This window comes from Petaurus breviceps, unplaced genomic scaffold, assembly GCF_028583685.1.
Source record: "Petaurus breviceps papuanus isolate PSGF00001 unplaced genomic scaffold, PetGlider_PUasm1.0 220, whole genome shotgun sequence".
Lineage (NCBI taxonomy): Eukaryota > Metazoa > Chordata > Mammalia > Diprotodontia > Petauridae > Petaurus > Petaurus breviceps.
Window position 1 is genome coordinate 3,420,925 of NW_027185876.1, and position 19,901 is coordinate 3,440,825.

The following is a 19,901-nucleotide window of genomic DNA, read 5'->3' on the forward strand; positions in this document are numbered from 1 at the left end:
TTCTAATCTGCGCTGGTTTGTGATTCCATATAGGGGACTCAGGGAACATCCTTCCCCCGTTTAACAATTCTTTTTCTCTGTATTCATACACAATGAAACAGTTTAGAAGGAAATGCTAGCATTTTCTGGGGTCTCAGAATTAGAGAATGCCAGAGTTCAAAGGGGGCTCCAGGGCTATCTATTACAATCTGTACCTGACCAAGACTCCCCTCTACACCATCCGCCAACATGATTATCCTTCATCCACTTGAAGACCTCCCTCCATGGCAGCTCACTCTGCAGCCCTTGTTCATAGGAGGCTTCTTTGTATGGAGCCTAAATCCCCAACTCCTTCCCAGACCTCTGATCCCTATTGCCCAGAATCACTTGCTCCATAAAGCTTTTCCTCTTTTTTTTTTCAGGCAATTTTATTCTGGGACATTTTGAAGTAGTCCTTGAGATTGAAATCCAGCATTCAAATCCTAGATTTAGAACTGGAAAGGCCCTTAGCTAATTGAAAATTATATTATCAAATCAGAGGAAATTAGAGCCACCAGCAAAGTAAGTCAATTGTGGGAAGATGTTTCTTAGTTTTTCATTCTGTTTTTATTCATTTTTTGGAATCCTCATAGATTTACTTTTCTTCTGCTGCAAAACTTCCCCCATATCCAATTGCCCCAGAATCTAGTCAGTTGTGGGCACAATACAGTTACTGATACAAAACAGGAAGATGGAGATCACTAGTTTACACTGGGAGTTTCAGGATGCATGATAAGATCTCAAACTAGGCATCAAGTGATGCTCTGAGCCAGGGGCAAGAGATAAGAGATAAACCACTGAACCTTTTTTTTTTTTTTTTACTATCTTTCTAAACTAGCTTATGTAGCTGGTGTTCACATTTCCTCAACAGGTATTTTCCCATTGTCACAAAAGAATTGTGTCCCAGGGCAATGTGGCAAACACTGTTACTTAGAGTAATAAGGTCAGAAAATTCTAGACCAAAGATAGACCTTTGAGATTATCTAACACAATTTATCTGCCTATAAAGGCAAAAGGTCTTAGTCCATGGAAGTTGAACACTTTTCCTGGGTTCCCAAAGCTAATGTCTGATCCAGGATTAAAACAAATTAAATCTGGATTTTAAGAATGAATTCCATATCTGGATTATACTCTTGCCCTTTGGCACCACCATATAGACATATTACAAGAGGGAGACATTTCAAGGATGTATCACCTTTCACGGTCTATTTAGAGATTCTTAATCTGTGTGTGTGTGTGTGTGTGTATGATAGTGTTTGGCAGTGTTCAATGAAACCTGTGAACCTCTTCTCAGAATAATGTTTTTAAATGCAGAAAATAAAATACATATATTAACAAAGAGAATTGATTGTATTAAAATTGTTAATTATATACAGAATACCTATACACAATTATATACATAACTATTTAAATACAATGTTCTTCTGTAATTACATATCTATGCATTTGTTTATATATGCAAACCACACATGTATAATACATGCATGCATGTGTACACACACCAACTACATACATACAATTCTATATGATCACATATGTGTATATATACATATATGTGTGTGTACACAAACAAATACAGAGCACAAAATGTCCTGAGGGACTCAACCAAAAAGCTATGCTAAGACTGGACCATTATCATCGATCTAACTTTTGCCCATGTCACCGGGCATAACATGGACTTAAAAAAAAAAAAAGAAACAACCAAAGCAAAGCATTTTTTAGTAGACATTGCTGTGCCAAATACTCATACTTTCCAATCCACATGGAAACAAAAGCTCTCAAAATGTAAAGACTTGTCTGAGAGGTTCAAAACAAAATGAGAACAGGATAAAGCACATATCATTCCTATTGTTATGTCTTCTACAGGAATTTTACTGAGGATGTTTTTAATAAACCTACACATGGTCAGTTTATATCCCAGTACTTATATCCAACTAAAAAAAGTAGTACAAAAGTCCACAGAACATAAACCTGTAAGAATAAGAGAATCGGGGGCAGAGCCAAGATGGTGGAGTAGAAGCACGACCTTCCCGTGGCTCCGGCTTCCACCTTCCCTAATCCATGTAAAAAGGGGACTCTAAACAAACTTTGGAGCTGCAGAACCCATAGAATGACACAGAGAAGCTAACCTCCCACTGAGGACAGCCTGGCAGGCCAGCAGGAATCCAGCTCAATGCTCTGGGAGCTGAGCCCAGCCCCACATTGAGGCTTTAGCCCCAGGGCGGGCCCGACCAGCCGCAGCAGAAGGGACTCCAGATCAGCAGCAGCTGTGGCCGTTTCCAGATTTATCAACACATAGATGCGGAGGACAAAGTGAGAGGCCAGTGCAGTCTGGACTTTGGGACCAGTAAGTGGGAGTGCATGGCTTTTACCCCCGGGGCGAGAAGCAGCTGAGATGCTGGCACAGCCAGCCAGTGTCACGTGACAGCTTCAGCTCCTGGCCTGCAGAGTGTAGGGGGACCAAGCACCAGTCTGATGGGTAATCGCTCTTGCTTTAATCTGCTTGGATCTGGATTGCAGTCTAGGGTGGAGGTCCTGGGGTGTGTGTTCAGCTTGCCAGAGCATGTGAGACCTCAGAGAGGGGACCCATCTAATACCTCAGGCAGCTGAGAAAACCTCAGCGTTTGGGACGAAAGCCCCCCTGTATGGTGGCAGAGTCCTACTGTGGCAAAAAGCCCAAAAGTCAAGTAATTGAGTGGCAAAATGAGCAGGCAAAAGAAACAAAGCAGACAGAAGATTCCAACATTACACTCTTATTTTGGGGACAAGGAGCAAGGCATGGAACAGGAGGAAAACAGTGGAGTCAGAACTCCTGCACCAAAAGCTTCAAAGGAAAATACGAGCTGGTTACAGGCCATAGAGGACCATAAGAAGCAGATAAGAGAAGTGGAGGAAAAATTGGGAAGAGAAATGAGAACAATGCAAGAAAATTATGAAATGAGAGTCAACAGCCTGACTGAGGAAAATAATACCTTAAAAAACAGACTGACTCAAATGGCAAAGGAGGCTCAAAAAGGCAATGAGGAGAAGAATGCTTTAAAAAGCCAAATTTGCCAGATGGAAAAAGAATCTCAAAAGCTCAATGAGGAGAATCATTGCTTCAGAATTAGATTGGAGCAAATGGAAGCTAATGACTTTATGAGAAATCAAGATGCTATTAAACAGATCCAGACAAATGAAAGAATAGAAGGCAATGTGAAATATTTCATGGGAAAAACCACTGACCTGGAAAATAGATCCAGGAGAGATAATTTAAAAATTATTGGACTACCTGAAAGCCATGACCAAAGTAAGAACCTAGAAATCATCTTCCAGGAAATTCTCAAAGAAAACTGCCCTGATGTTTTAGAACTGGAGGGCAAAATAGAGGTTGAAAGAATCCACCGATCACCTCCTGAAAAAGATCCCCAAAAGAAAACTCCTAGGAATATTATAGCCAGATTCCAGAATACCCAGATTAAGGAGAGAATATTACAAGCAGCCAGGAAGAAACAATTTGAATATTGTGGAAACACAATCAGGATAACCCAGGATCTGGCAGCTTCTACACTGAGGGATTGAAGGGCTTGGAATGTGATATTCCGGAGGTCAAGGGAGATGGGATTAAAACCAAGAGTCACCTACCCAGCAAAACTGAGTATCCTGTTTCAGGGGAAAATATGGTCATTCAGTGGAATACAGGACTTTGAAGCATTCTTGCTGAAAAAACCAGAGTTGAATAGAACATTTGACATTCAGATACGAGAAGCAAGAGAAGCATGAGAAGGTAAACAGGGAAAAGAAATCATAAGGAACTTTATTAAAGTTGAACTACTTACATTCCTACATGGAAAAACAATAATTGTAACTTATGAAACTTTTCTCAGTAGTTGAAGGGATTAGAAATATATATGTCTATATATGAGGGCATATGAATACATATGTGAATGTGTGTATATATGTTTATAGGTATACATAGATAGAGGGCACAGGACCAATTTAACAGGAAGGGATGATACTTAAAAGGTGAAATTAAGAGGTGAGAGGAATATAATGAGAGGAGATGGGGAGAGACAGATTGGGGTAAACTATCTCTTACAGAAGAGGCAAGGGAAAATGGTTACAATGGAGGGGAAGAATAGGAAGGCAAAATGGAATGGGTCAACCTTATTCCCATTGAATCTGGCTTGAGGAGGGAGTGAAATACACACTAAATAGGGTATCACACCCTCCAGGAGAATAGGGGGGGAAGGGGATGAGAGGGGGAATGATGTAAGAGAGGCCAGGCTGGGGGAGAGGGAAGTTGAAAAGGGACTGGATCAGGGTGGAGACTGGAGCGGGTGGGAGGTGGGATGGGAGGGAGGGAAGTGTAGTCAGTCTTTTACAATATATCTACTATGTTGTTGTTTTGCATTAGTCACACATGTTCAACCTATATTGAACTGCTTGTCTTCACAGTGGGGGTGGGTGACGGCGAAGGAAGGGAATGAATCTGGAATTGAAAGTTTTAAAATCAAATATTCAAATATATATGTACATATATATATGTGTGTGTATATATATATATATATACTATTATTAACACCATCTTACATGTAATTGGGAAATAAGATATACAGGCACTGAGGCATAGAGATCCATTGGAAAAGTTGAAAGGGTTATGGGAGAAAATATGGGACAGAGCAGATTGGAGGAGGGGATATCCTGTGGGACTGCTGTTTGGGGGCGGTGGGTGGGGGAAAAGTGGGGAGAAAATTTGTAACTCAAAATCTGGCAGAAATGAATGATGTAAATCAAAAGTTAATAAAGCATTTTTAAGTAAAAAAAAAGAGTAAAAGAATCACTTGTTTTAGGTCCTTTGAAAAAGAAGAGAATGAAACAGTGATGACCATGATGATAAATATTTCTTATATTTACAAGGTTTACAAATTACTTTCCATACAATGCTGTTAAGCAAGAAAGTTTACTGCTGTTCTCCCCATTTTACAGAGGAGAAAACTGAGGCTTGGAGAGATTAAATTATTTGCATAAGATCACACAATTAATAAGTGGAAAAACTATAACTCAAACATAGATTTTCTGATTCACAACAGATTCTTTCACTTAGTAAGCACTTTAAAATATTTATGAGATTGAGTCAAATTTCAACCACACTATAGAATAACTTTGGTATCTTTTTTTTTTTTTGGATTAAATTGTATTTTTTACAAAACTAACAAGCGTTTTTCCCTTCACCCTCCTACCTCTCCTCTCTCCACTGGAAAAAGAAAAACAAAATTCTCATAGCAAAGGTGCCTAGTCAAACAAAACAAATTGCCACATTGATCATATCCAAAAATATAAGTCTTGTTCAGCATTCTGAGTCCATTATTACTCTGTTGGGGGTATCCTTAACATGCTCAAATTAATCACTCAATCCACAGTATGAATTAGATCATTCAATCCAATTCCATTCAATAAGTATTTATTTATTACATAACACATGAAATATAATATGTTAGACATATTTGTTCCTAGGACAAAGTGCCAGGTATATGGTAAGTTCTGAGGCTACAAAGACAGTGATTAGTAACCAGGCTCAGCCTGATGATAACATTACCTTTGCTGTCTCTGGAATCTGAAGATAAGAGCTCCTCAACTCTAGATTGGTAGTAAAATCTGCAGTAAAGTATTTTTTCCCACCAGGGTCCTGGAGGACTATGTCAGGAGGCCCACTGGTCTGCCATGTGACTAAAAAGACAGTATCGTTTCCCACGCCTCCATCCATAATCACCGTCCTACTAATGTGCTGATGAATGTCAACAATTTCACCAGTGCTGACAAGCTGTTGATGAAGAAAACACTGAGTTAATTAAAAACCACAGACCTCGGCATATTCTTACCTTCCTGCCAGTGTAGACAGTGAAAGGGAAGATGGAGACCAGATGATAATGTGAAGTAGATAGAAAAAGTCCAACCTGGTTTATGTGAATAACTTCTAAGAAAAAGCTTGCTTTAATTTACTGACTATTTAATGTTCATAAAGACTCACAGTGAGGGACTAGTCAATCAATCAGCATTCTGCTAAGCTGCTACAGTGTTCTAGGCAATGTGCTAAGCACCGGCGATTCAAGGAAAAGCAAAACACAGTCTCTGCTCTGGAGGATAGTCAAGGTCCAGCCCCCGATGACCCGGGAGGATTTCTGGCCAAAGAAAGGAGAGCAGCGGGGAGGGGGCTCTACGGGCCCAGATGAGGCAGAAGGAACAGTCACAGCTGATCAGATGGGGATGATGGCCCATAGGAAGGCCTCAGGGAGGGCGTCCACTCCTCCACCAACTATATCCCTGGGCAGTCTGGAGCGGCCCGATGCTTCACTCTGCTCCCAACTCTATCAGCAGGGTTCCTCTGTTCCTTGACTCTGGAACACTCTCCTTTCTCTAGGCCTCTTTATTGGGTCAGTTTATTTCAAAGCTCATCTCAAAAGGTGCCTGTTCCAGGAAGTGTTCCCTGGTCACCCTGATTGCAAAGACATTTCTGCTCATATGTCACTTGAGCCTTCCTTTTGGGGCTCACTAATGCACTTTCTGTGTAATATTGTATTCTGTAGCTATTGTGTAACTCTGGGCATCATAGCTTTGTCAGCATCTTCTCTCTCCACTGAACTGTAGAATTCTTGGAAGAATTAAATGTTGTCTTCTCTAAGCTTTGTACCTCCCTCAGCATCTACCACTGTGAAGAGCTCAATGAATGTGTATAGATTGGAGGCTATAGTAGATCATCAGATAGTGGTGAGCGAACTGCCAAGGAAATGAGCTGGCTTTGCTATTTGTGTGATAATCCCCCCATATGGCATCCCATCACTGGGAAATTCTCATGATGAAAAAACACTGACCAGGACAGGCTGGCGGAAGATGTCTCCAGTACCTGATGAAATTCTACCAAAAGCGTCGATCAGCCCATTGGAACTTGCACTGTCTGATGCGAAGAACTTCAACCCTCCTGAAACAGAGGATTTCAGTATTAATTCAGGAGCCTCATAAAATACTTAATCTTTTATCTGTGACCTTTGCTCAATGGAGGGTGATAGTCCTTAAGGGCAAGGGCCATGTTTAACCTGTTTTTCCGCCATCTTGCACACACACACACATCTGAGGATGAGGTCAAGCAATCCCAGGTGATTCTTTCCCATTATAACCATGGAAGAATCCACACGGCTGGGTTCTACAGTGACAAAAAGAAGCTGGCAGCTCAGGAAATAGTTATTAGATGTGATCATGGTACAACCAGTCAGTCTGGACAACCCACCCCATTACCCCCACCAAGTGGCTCTTAGTCCAGCCTCACCTCTGCTGAGGGGCATGTGGGTGGGCAGATCAAACGGTAGCACCATCTCCTAGTCAGGGAGGCACAGGCACAGCTCAGTATGGCCTGAGGCAGAAGGGTCAAGTTCCCATGTCTTTGGTGTTTCATCACTTCCCTTCATCAGGGTCAAGCATCATCTCCCCACCTTTATCCAAACCAGAAATGGTGTGCTTCCTAACAAAGCTGGACTAAACCTTATGGTCAGGTAGTCATCACTTTGATGGAAACTCATTCAGAGATGTGTTTTCTCTATTGTGTCTCTGTACTATCAAGGCATTTATCTCAGTGTTATACAGGTATGTCTCTCTGTGTGTATATATATGTAAATGTATAGGTTATATGTGTATAGATGTTCCCTGTATAAATGTATCTGTATATACTATACATACACACTACATGTGCATAAATATATACATATATTCAGTCACATATTCACACACAAACGTGTATGTTTATCTATTTCTATATATACACACATATGAAATCTCCTGTTAGAAAAAGTTCAATCACTACATAGGTTAGAAAGATGCTGTAGAGGACTCACTCCTTTACCTTGAAAGTACATTTCATTTAAAGCTGTCCTGAAGATAAAATCACTTTATATCCTGAAGAAAAGATAGGTCAGAAGACACTGTTTGTTTGCCTTGGTTTTCTATCTGTATAATAGGGATAATAATTGGGAAGTGTTTAGCACAGTGCCTGGCACATAGTAAAGACTACGTAAATGTTAGTTATGATCATTATCATTATTTCCTTTGAGTATCATTCCTCACGAAAAGAATCACAGATTCCCAAGATCTCAGAGCTACCAGACAACTCAGAAGTCATCTGGTAAAAATGTAGACTGGAACAGCCAGTGATAAATACAGAAATAGAGATAAAGTGGTCAAAACACCTGTGGTTTAATGAGTTCCCCAAATGCCCTCCCCAGCTTTTTTCCTCTTAATGCAAAATCTGCATATAGTTCTGAGTAGAGAGAATATAAGACTAGGCTGTGTGCCCTCAACATCTGGGGAGTCTTGGGGCAGAGAAATGGAGGAATCTAACAGCTGTCTTTAAGTACTCAAAGGGCTCTTAAGGGGAGAAAGGATCACATTTACTGTGCGCAGCCCCAGAGGGTAGAATTAGGAGCAAAGGGCAGAAGCAGCAAAGAGGTATATCGAGGCTCACTATCAGGAAAACCAAAACCAAAACGAAAATTACCTCCTAACAATTAGATCAATGGAGAGCTTTGTCGACTTCAAAACTGATCACAATATTACAAATGGGGTCTGATGAAGGTAGAGTGGTACCATCATCTTCAAAATAATAGTCTCAGCATCTTTAAATGTAGTCCAAGATTACATTAATTTTTTTGGATATGACAAACTGAAATTACATTCTTTATTTCTTTCAGTCAATTATGTGATGGTAAAACTGTGTACTACTGTGGAATATCATTGGTTAAAAAAAAAAAAAGACTGGCACTGAGAATGTCTTCCATGAGGATGCGGATGAATCTCCAAAAAAAAAAAAAATTATTGATAGGAAAGTAGGTATATAGGTCAGTAGCTGATATTGTAAAAAAAAAATAGTTTGAGACTTTTTTTTTCTATATCTTTGGCATTTTTCCTTCCTTTGTATATCAATAATTCAATGATGTCACAATTAAATTACTTTCAAGAGAGAACTTCTCTAAGTTTCTAATCCAGTAGGTTTCCAATTTTTGTTCTTAAAAATGACAGTTCTGCCTCTTCTTTAAGCACATCTTGGACTGTAATGTCCCAGTGTATGGGTCCAAGTGTGGTAAATCTGTTCTTGCTTAATGATGAAAACATCTTGTTATAACATATTTGAGGATCTTTTCCATTTTTCTTCTTTGTGTCTTCATTCTTCATTGTTAAATGCCCACAATATGGTTTTACTTATTTGAATCTTTCACCATGATTTTTAAAAACTTACTTTTACAGTCTGTTGAGGACCACGGCCAGTGGGGCTCTGACCCTGATGGCTGAATAAGCCCTCTCAGCATAAGACCCTTCTAAACAGGCTTGGATCGGTTCCCCATCCACCAGGAAGGCTCTCAGGCATGGGCTTCACATCCCTGTGAGAAGCGTGGTACGCTCCCAGCCTGGGAACAAGGACGCTTGCAGTGTTCTCAGGGAAATCTAGCATAATGTAGCAACGTAGTATTAACTAGAAGCCTTGGGACCACTCCATCCTGTTCTAGGGAGGTTTAGGGAGATTTGGAATATCCTGCCCAGTACTCATACCCTGATAACAAGGATAGAGTACATGGCCATCACGTATGAGGCGAATGGGAACTAGGACAATGTTGTAATCCCAAAGACAGTGGCTTATGATGACTATGCAGTTTCACACTATATATACTGGACTCAGGTGAACAAAGTTGACTCTGTTTTCCACCATACTGGAGTCCTATCTCATTTATGATTGTCAACCTCTGGGTAGGTAATCCTTTTATCTATCTTTTCACCTAACTTTTCCTTCTCAGCTCTGCTGCTAGCCGGCAGGGCCCCTCTCTACCACTATCTCAGACTTTGCCATGGAAGGGCAGGGGTCCTTGGGTGGGGTTGGCTCCCCACAACCCTCCACTGATTTTCTGTGCTTTTTTTGAAGTTACACTGCTCGTAACCTTTGATCATCCTTTCCCATAAGATTTTACAAATGAGTTTTTATTCAGAATAAGTGTTGTCTTTGGCTTGCCACATGGCAAATAAGTTGAGTACTCACTAACTAAAAATGGTTTCAGACTCTTGATCTCTGTTTTATGTCAACTGGTTAGCATAAGTTCTTAACAATAATAATAATAAACTATAATAAATATAACTAAGTATATTTATATATAATGTATTATATATAAAACAATTTTATATTACATATATCATATTACTATAAAATATATAATGATTTGTATAATATATTTATATATTATATAAAAATAATTAAAATATATAAATAGTAAACTAAAATGAATAATAGTTCTTAATAAACTTCTATGTAAAATTATTATAATCAACTTATTCTTTCATGCATTAATTTACTTTCATCATTAATAACTTATTTGAATAGATCAGTATTGAATTGCTTCAACTGCATGCTATAACTTTTTTTCATTTTTATTCTTTCATCTAATTTTGTACTAATTTTTGTCTTTTGCTGACAAGCTGGTGGTCTGCCGGATGTAGACAATTTATTAAGGAATGACTCCCCTGTCAGTAACAAGCAAATTTCTGTCCTTAAAAATGCAATCACTTTCTTTTTTTGTGTTTTTCAATGCTTGCCATGCGTGGTAATTCTTCTTGGTCAAAGTATTCTTGACATAGAAGCCTAAGCCTTATATGTGGTCTTCGTCCTCTCTCATTTCATCTGTGTCTTTCCACCTTTGCAAAAGTGTCACCAAGTACAGAAGTGTATATGCAGATTTAATTTGGGGTAGTGTATTGAATTCTTGATAGAATCACCTCCCTTTTTCATCCTCTGTCACAGAGATTGGTGCATAAGCTGCAATTATTTTTGTAACAGTCTTTTTGCAATACTAATAATGAGCAGTGCAGTAAAAGATGGCAAATTCTCTCATAAAGTAATGTTTCTTTTTGTCTTTGGGCACATGGTAGAACATCATAAAGCCAACTCAAACTTCTTCTTTAGCCTTTCTGAGGAGTGCAATGAACCATCCTTCCAATTAGCTACAACTTCCTTCTTTCTTCTTGTTTTATTTACAGTGATAATAGAAGGATTAATGTTCTCTTCCCCTAACAGAAGTTTCACTTGTTCATTGAACATTGGTCTGATACTTGGAGAACCAAAATCAAGTTAAAAATAAAAGATAGTTAAAAAAAATACAGTAAAGATATGGAAAAACCCCACCCTGTGATTCTAAGTCCCTTCTGCCCCTTTTCTGTCATTGAAGAAGCAGAGTGAAGTTCCATAAAATTGAGTCATTTTGCATACTTTTTTTCATAGGTTGTTGGGGCCAAAGAATGAATTACCAAGTGACCAGTCTACTTGTGCTTATCTTGGCTGGTTCTCAGAAAGTAGACTTGGAGAACCGGCCCCAATGTCGGGATGACCTGGGAATCGAATCCAGGCTCAGATACTTAGCCCCACACCCAGAAATAAATGGCTGTGTAACCTTGAGCAAGTTACTTAACCCCAATTGCTTTAAAAAAAAAGAAAGTAGACTTGGTCTGTTGCTGGGACTACACTCAAATCCTTTCCAGCATCATAAAGCCTGCAACGAAGGACTTGATTTCTTTTGTTACAGCTTCCAAGAACCCAGGGATAAGGCAGAAGCTTATATCCACACCATGATAAAGCAGCAGAGTAGGACTTCATGGAGAGTTTTCACATTATCTACAAAATTAAAAGGGAAATATTCTCAAGGAAGAAAACAATCAGTAAAACACATGCCTGTCAGGGTGGGTAATTGTTCAAGATTTTCAGCTACAGAGGGGCCCAAAGCAATGGTATGGATAGTTGAACCACTGTTGATCATAGTAGACAAACAATTGCTGATATTCCCATCTTCTCCATTGGTTGCTAATATTATTGCAGAGCCATATGCATTTCCATGCAGACTTTCAATCACCTGGAAATAGATTATTCATTATTAGGGAGATTCTAATTAAATTATCAGAGGGCAGCTGAGTGGTATAGTGAATAGAATGCTGGGCCTGGAGTCAGGAGTCAATCACTCATCTTCCTGAGTTCAAATCTAATCTCAGACACTTAAAAGCTGTGTGACCCTGGTCAAGTCACTTTATCCTTCTTTCTTCAGTTTCTTCATCTATAAAATGAGCTGGAGAAGGAAATGGCAAACCATTCTAGTATCTCTGCCAAGAAAATCCTAAATGGGATCATGGAGCACTGGACATGACTGAAACAACTGAGCAACAAATTCAATATTACACACATACACACAGATTACATATGTAATATACATACATATAAAATATATATATGTATATATAGACACATATACACTGTACAGGGGTAGCCCAGAGTAGGGATATGACCTCAAGTCTCACAAAGAATGCAAACTACCTTGAGTAAATGTAAAAAGAAAAAGAAACTCCAACCATCTCATGGAACACTTGTGCGTGACCCTGGGCCATCCCTGGCACTATGCCTTCTTTCTCCTGTGTCTATATAATATCTGACCTGGCCTGGAACTGGTGTGGGGTATCTATTACACCATTCTGCCCTCCTGATGCCAAGGACCGGCTCTCATGAGCAAATTTCCTTAAACAACCCAATCGACCTAATTAAGCCAGTAGATCCTAATAAACTTATTATACAATCAAGCTGGCATGGACCACCTTACTTCAGTATCTGAGTATTCTCTCAGAGGGTCTGTGTCCCTACAGTTGGCATATCAGCATAGAACATTCTGAACCCATCCTCTGGCCAAAATCTTGACTGATTTTACTTTGTATGGGGTCCATGAACTTGGAAAAAAACAACTGTGTACTTTTATTTCCACTAACTTCTTACTCAATTTTAGCTTTTCCTTCAATTATGAATGTAGGCAACAAAATGGGTCTTTTGAGGATGGCTCCATAGTTTTGACGAGACTCCCAAAGGGATTTATGATACAAAAAAAAAAAATGGGCCAAGAGCCCCTCCCAGAAGCCTGGCTGTTCTCCAGGGTCACATTCTGACCCACTGACCTTGCGTAGGGATCATTCCTGGTAACAATAGTAATGATTATAAGGTGGTAACAGACACCATACATTTGGCAATGCACTTGCTTCCTAACAATTGCAGTACTCCAGGGGGCATAATTCCCATTCTAAGGACAAGAAAACTGAGGCTCAGAACTGAGTGGGTTACCCATAGTCAATTAGCTACCGAGGGGAGGAGGTTTAAATGTGGAGTCTTCCTGATTCCACATTTAAACACTCTGTTCTACCACGCAGCCTTGTGTACAATGCTAGACATATCCGGGGATGTAGTGTGGAAGGGGAAGGGAACAAACATTTATCAAGTACCTGTTATATGCTGGGTGTCATGCTAAGAGCTTTACAGAGATTATTCTGTTTGACCCTTACAACATCCTGGGGGGTAGGTGCTGTTAGGATCCCAATTTTATAGTTGAGGAAACAGTGACTAAGTGACTCTTCCAGGGTCATCCAGCTGGTGAGTGTCTGAGGTTGTAGTTGAACTAAGGTTCTCCCTAACTCCGGGCCCAGCACTCTCTCCATTGAGTCACCTAGTTACCTATGAGTGGGAACAATGGCGGATGGTACTTCACTACTAAGTAAAGCCCTCCAGCTTCAACAGAACACCAGAAATGTTAGGCTGTAGATCTAGGCAACCTTTTCTGTATGTGATGTATCGTCTGTTTATTAGGAGCATCATCAGGGGCTTTAAGAAGGGAGTAGGGCATAGGCATGTAACTACAGGAGATGTAATGTGTGGAATGATTTTTGTTACCTGAAGCCCCATCTGTAGGCCTGAACATATATTGGCCCCTGCATTAGCTATCAGAGTGGTAGGAAGCGCCGATGATAGCTGCTTTCGGTCTTTGTGATTCTTTATCTGGCGTGGCAGAGCTCTGATCAATCCTTTGCTGCTGAAGCTTACAATGCCAACATATGTATGAGTTTCAACCACCTGCAGCAGATAAAATTCGGCTGCTTGGTGTAGACGGAGGAGCCTGTCGGCCTATGGAACAAAAACCCCAAAATCAAAAGTAAAAAGTTAGGAAAGCATTGATCAGACTACTCAACAGCACTATTAGGTACCTGAAACACAGGCTGTCCCAACAGTCTTAGTGCAGCTTTAAGTTTTAATATGAAGTGCCACTCACTGGGAATATTAGAGATACAAAAAGCCACATGTAAGTTACATTAGAAAGGAACAAGATGCTTTGTGAGAACTCAGGAATAAATATCATCACTAGATTGGGGGAAATCACAGATAGTTTCATGAACACACAGAGGTGGCATTTGAGATGGGCTTTAAAAGGCAGAGAGCATTTCAGTGAATGGCGCGAAGACGTGAGGTCATTCTAGTCATAAGGAATAGCATGAGAAAAGGTGAGGAGGGGAGGCAACAAGCATTTATTAAGACCTACTATGTGCAGGCACTGTGCTCAGCACTTTACAGATATGTCATTTGATCCTCACAGTGACTAGGGGTTGTTATTATCTCTACTATATTCAAGGAAACTGAGGCTGATGGTCGTAAAGTGATTTGCCCAAGGTCACAGCTGGTAAGCAGCTGCAGCCAGATCTGAAGTCAGGTCTTCATGACTCCAGACCTAGTGCTCTATCTCCTGCTCTATCTAGCTGTCTTGGAGAAAGTGAGAAATGTGTATGGACATGGCCCTTAAGACTAGTTTTGCTACAGCACAGAGTGGGGGCAAAGGAATAGAATGTAAGCTCCTTGAAGGCAGTGACTTTGGTTTTGTCTCTGTATGCCCAGTACTGGAGGCAGTGCCTGGCACCTCTATCCCTTCCTCAAACACAATATAAACTCTTTGAGGAAAGGAATGGTTTCATTTTTATATTTGTATCTCCAGCATCTTAGTCTGGAATATAATAGGCAATTGTCAAGTGACTGCTGACTGACTGGTCAATTGACTCAGAAAGCACTTAATAAATTCTTGCTGAATTTAATTAAATTGAATAAGATGAGAAAAGGTAGGAACATCAATTTCCTTTACCTTGTGTTATGGGAATGGGAATCTAAGATCTTCCCTGCCCCTTGGCCCCTGGATAGGCTTAAGTGACTCTGAGGACCTTCCTTGATTTGAAAATATACTCTGCCTCCTAATAGGCTGAATGTGGTCACATGGAGCCTGTGGTGGCAGGCTTGTTTTTCAGGAATGCCCATACTTTGTTGCTTTGTGATTGGGCAGTGGGTCAAGAGGGTTGTGACATTCTCTGACCCAGGAGAAGGCTAGATATACCCTGATATGAAGTTTTGCTTTGGGGCTCACTTTGAGAGGAGTTGTGTGATTTGGCCAGATGAGACTCTGGGCAGCTGTTGAACCTCTCTGGCTCTGAAAGCCCAGATGTTGGTTCTTCCTTCTCTGGTAACTGACTAGGTATGGATGTAATGGTCAGACAGTTGGAAACCTGTCTGCTGATTTGTTTCTCTGTCTGTATTGTTTTGTCTGCTTGTAACTTCTATTTGTATTCTCTGAAGTTCAGGGTGCTGACTTTTCCCCCTGAATTAGGTAAAAGATACATGTTTGACTAAAGTAAGATTGTTAACCCATTTTGAGTTTCTTTCCTTTAGAAAAGCAGATCTAAGAACCTGTGCTAGCAGCTGTCCTAGGTGTGCTAGGGTTCTTGTACTATACCCTGCCATGAAAAGTTCTATCCTAACCTAGTAATAAAGTTCCTTGTCTCCTTCCATTTAAATAATTTTTCACTGGTTGGGGAGCAGATAAAAGAGTTTGCAGTCATTTTACCTCAGCCATTTTCCCAGAAACATCCAGAACTAAGCAGATGACCCTGTCCCTAGTCTGGAGCAAGGAAAATGTGGGCGGAGGTGGAAGGGCAGGAGCATTAGCCAAGGGCAGGCTCTTTCTGAAGTCAGCAGAGTCCATGACTACGTCCCATGTGCTTCTCAGGCTGCACAGTTGGTTGTGAAGGTTTGGAGCTTCTTGGTTGTGAGTGCTGGTGTTACAGAATTCTACCACCTAAGAAATAAAAGAAGGTAAGATCTTGTGAATTCAAGATGGTCAAGTGGTTCTTTTTCTTAAGTTTCTGCAACCTCCAAACCTCCCCCAACAAAAAAGATGGATGTGCGATGTAGACCAATCAAAGTTGGATCCAAATGAACAGAGAAAAGCCCATACCATGTAAAAACCTCAAGAAAAAACATGGGAGAATTTAAATACTTAGAGATTACTTAAAGAATTGAAATGCTCAGGGTTCTCACCCCCAAACTACTCAATGAATGGGGAGAATAGACCACATGCAATCTTGCAGCTGTAGGCTTTGGGGTACAGCTGTGCAGGTCAATAACCATTCCCTCTATGGGAGTGACTCAGCTGAAACCTGCCTTTTTCACTGTGCAGGAGGAAAAGGATATCACCTGTGTCCAGACACTTGAAGGAAAAGGAGAACTGGTAGAAAGGAGGGGGTCTAAAGACATGGGAAGAACAGAATGGAGCATAGAGCTACAGGCTAAAGAGAAAAAAAAAAACAAAAAAGTTTTGCTCAAAGGACAAAAGAACTGGGAGTACAATGGGCCAGTATTCTCTCCTCAGAGAGACCCAGGCCAGGCCCCAATGCACAGATACTGACACCTAGCCTTAGTGGAAAGAAGGGTTGAGTGAGAACAGAAAAAAAGAGACAAATGCTTGGAAACAAATGAGCATAAATAATTTTTTTTTTGCCCTTTTTTTTTGGAGGGGCAATTGGGGTTAAGTGACTTGCCCAAGGTCACATGGCTAGTAAGTGTTAAGCGTCTGAGGCCAGATTTGAACTCAGGTCCTCCTGGCTCCAGGGCCAGTGCTCTATTCACTGCGTCAACTAGCTGCCTCCAAAATCATGTTTTAAAAGGCATACTAGGATTACAAAGGAAACCAATTCTAATGAAATGCAATTATTACACATATAATTGATAAATGCATGTATAATGAACAAATTTATATGGTATATGATACATTTATGTATAATAAATCATTTTAGGTATACTAACTATGTAACCTAGCCGCCCAGAGAATAAATAATTTTGACTTATAAATACCCAAATTACCCAAATTAACTATAAAGGACATATGAAGGAAAATGCTATCAGTATCTAGAGAAAGAAATGATAAATAGAAATATGTATAGAATGATTTTACATATATATATTATTAGCCACTCTAGGGTAGGGGGGAGGGAAGAAAAAATGAGGAAAAAATAAATTTACATGACAACTTTATTCTATATTTAATATAAAATATTTATATATTTAGGTATATGTATGTTTAATATATACAATATTTACATATTTAAAAGAAATAGCAAGTTGTACATAATAGATTTGCAGTTTTATGTACAATAATTTTTTAAAAATTATAATATAGTATGGAAATGTTTATTTTGTAAAATAAAAATAAGATAAATTTAGAAAAATTTAAAAAGAAAATAAATGAGAAAGGATGGAAGATGAAAAGGATGTGGATGAATGCTTAAATTTAAAAACAAACAAACAAACAAAATCCCAGCTCACAAATAGAGAGAATTAGTAAAAGCTTAAAAAGAGTCTAGATTACATAGGGGTGAGGAATATAAACAACTGTGATATGTAAATTCCCCAACCAAAAAGAGAATTCCTCTGACTCTTCAAGGATCATAAAAAAGCAAGAAACTCCAAAAAAGAAAAATAAATTTTTAGAAGATCATATTAGAAATTATATTAGGTTGAGAATCAGAGTGCTCAAGAAAAAGAAACAACATCAGAGTGCAGGTGTTTGATGACCTGATGTTTCTGGAGCAGAAGCTCTAAAGGACAGACATGACATATTTGGAAGACAAAAATCCAGAAAGAGAAATTTGGCAGAAGATAACAAAAGGCAACAACATTGAATGAACACAGGAATTCTATGGAAGCCTAAGCACCGAACCTTGTGGACAGGATGTGCAGAGACCATTTAGGTATCATAAGTCTCCCAGAAAGACATCATTAAAAGCAGAAAAAAAAAAGTGCCACATGGCAGGTTTTCTGGACCAAAAAACCCCCAACCCCAACAACTGTCTAGGCCTTTTGAATTATGACAATAAAGCCACTATTCCCATAAATTCAGACTGCTACCAGGGGAAAAACACCAGACTAGAAACTCCAGAGTATGTTTTGGTTACATTTCACAATTTTAATAACAAATGATGCATTTTTTAAAGTAGCCAAATATGAAGACCGGCCTATTTGAACAACCCAGCATTGCTCCATAATCAGGAAAAAGTAAAGAGGAGAATAGAATATTATGGTCTGCAAAGCAAAAGAGCTTAAGCTACAAAGCCAAATAGCATATCCTACAAAGCTAAACCTAATCACCAAGGAGAAAGGATAAACCATCGATGAAAGAGAGGCATTTGGGGGTATTCCTAGCAAATGAAAAAACAAAAACAGATGTGAGCAAAATATTTGACTTGCAAATACCTCATACAATAGAAACACAATAAAGTCCAAATTGTTATTATTGATTTTTATTAATTATCGAGAAAAGACTAAGTAATCAAATTGATTCTCTCGTGTTTCTAAGCACTGTTAAAAAAAAGGCAGATTAAGGAGTAAAAGAAAGGGAAATGATGGATCAATGGTCCAAAGGGACCTAAGAGACTAAAAATGTAAGAGTAATTTAAACAGTAGGAAGAAAGGGAGGAAGAGCTAAATGAATATTTCATGAACTAAATCTTATGATTTCGTTTTGTGAGGAGAATAACAAAGTCAGAAATTACAGATAGAGAGAGAAGAGACATGAGCCTCCATCAATTCCATATGAGGGTAGGGACTCTGGGAGAATAGGAGAAAAACAATGGATGGGGAGGGACTTGGTTTGGGAAAGTTGGAGGGAAGTTAGTTCTCTGAAGAGAAAAGGAAAGTTGTCACGCAACAACTATGGTGTTTGAGGTCTGTGTTAAGAGATAAGAACCTTATTATGATGGACTTTGTCCATAGTGAAATTTGCATATTAGGAAATTATCTTTTCTAAGGAAGGTTTTTATCTCTAGGACTATATCTTGCCTGGGAGAGGAGATACATGATCAGATCTAAGATCAGTCAATATCCAAAGTATTAGGGGAAACATAGAGCCAGTAATAGCATGGAGAATAATTAATGTAAGGTTAAGGAGCAGAACTGCACATGTGAGTGGCAACACAAATAACCCCCACCCGGGACATTTCTTTTGACCTTGTTGTAATGGTAATGGGAATCTGAAGATCTTCCCTGTCCCATGCCCCCTTGATAGTCTGAAGTGAATCTGAGAACCTTCCCGGATTTGAAAATGTACTCTGCCCCCGAATAGGCTGAATGTGGTCACATGGAGCCTGTGGCAGGAGGCTTGGTTTTCAGGAATGCCCGCACCTTGTTACTTTGTAATTGGGCAGTGGGTCAAGAGGGCTGTGACATTCTCTGACCCAGGAGAAGGCTAGATATACCCTAATGTGAGGTTTTGCTTTAGGGCTCACTTTGAGAAAAGTTGTGTAATTTGGCCAGATGAAACTCTGAGCAGCTGTTGAATCCCCCTGGCTTTGAAAACCTAGATGTTGGTGCTTCCCTCTCTGGTAACTAACTAGGTATGGATGGTATGGCCAGACAGCTGGAAACTCTGTCTGCTGGTCTGTTTCTCTGTCTGTATTGTTTTGTCTGCTTGTAACTTCAATTTGTATTCTCTGAAGTTCAGGGTGCTGACTTTTTCCCCTGAACTAGGTAAACGATACATGTTTGATTAAAGTAATATTGTTAACCCATTTTGAATTGCTTTCTTTTAGAAAAGCAGATCTAAGGACCTGTGCTAGCAGCTGTCCTGGGTATGCTAGGGTGCTTGCTGCTACACTTGTTTCCTTTGTAGTTTCTAAGCATGAAAGAACTCCAGGAAATATCAATAATA

At 39.6% G+C, this 19,901-nt stretch overlaps 1 protein-coding gene across 1 annotated transcript in view; it reads right to left on the minus strand.

The window, feature by feature from the left end:
* The window catches only part of CLCA2 (chloride channel accessory 2), a 55,349-nt gene that overhangs the window by 15,844 nt on the left and 19,604 nt on the right, over positions 1-19,901 (minus strand). The window contains exons 6-10 of the mRNA XM_069094563.1: positions 15,765-15,995; positions 13,778-14,008; positions 11,753-11,930; positions 6,870-6,976; positions 5,597-5,821 (exon numbers count right to left, since the gene is read on the minus strand). Of these exons, the coding sequence (XP_068950664.1) occupies positions 5,597-5,821; positions 6,870-6,976; positions 11,753-11,930; positions 13,778-14,008; positions 15,765-15,995 (972 nt within the window). The remainder of the gene's footprint in view (positions 1-5,596; positions 5,822-6,869; positions 6,977-11,752; positions 11,931-13,777; positions 14,009-15,764; positions 15,996-19,901) is intronic.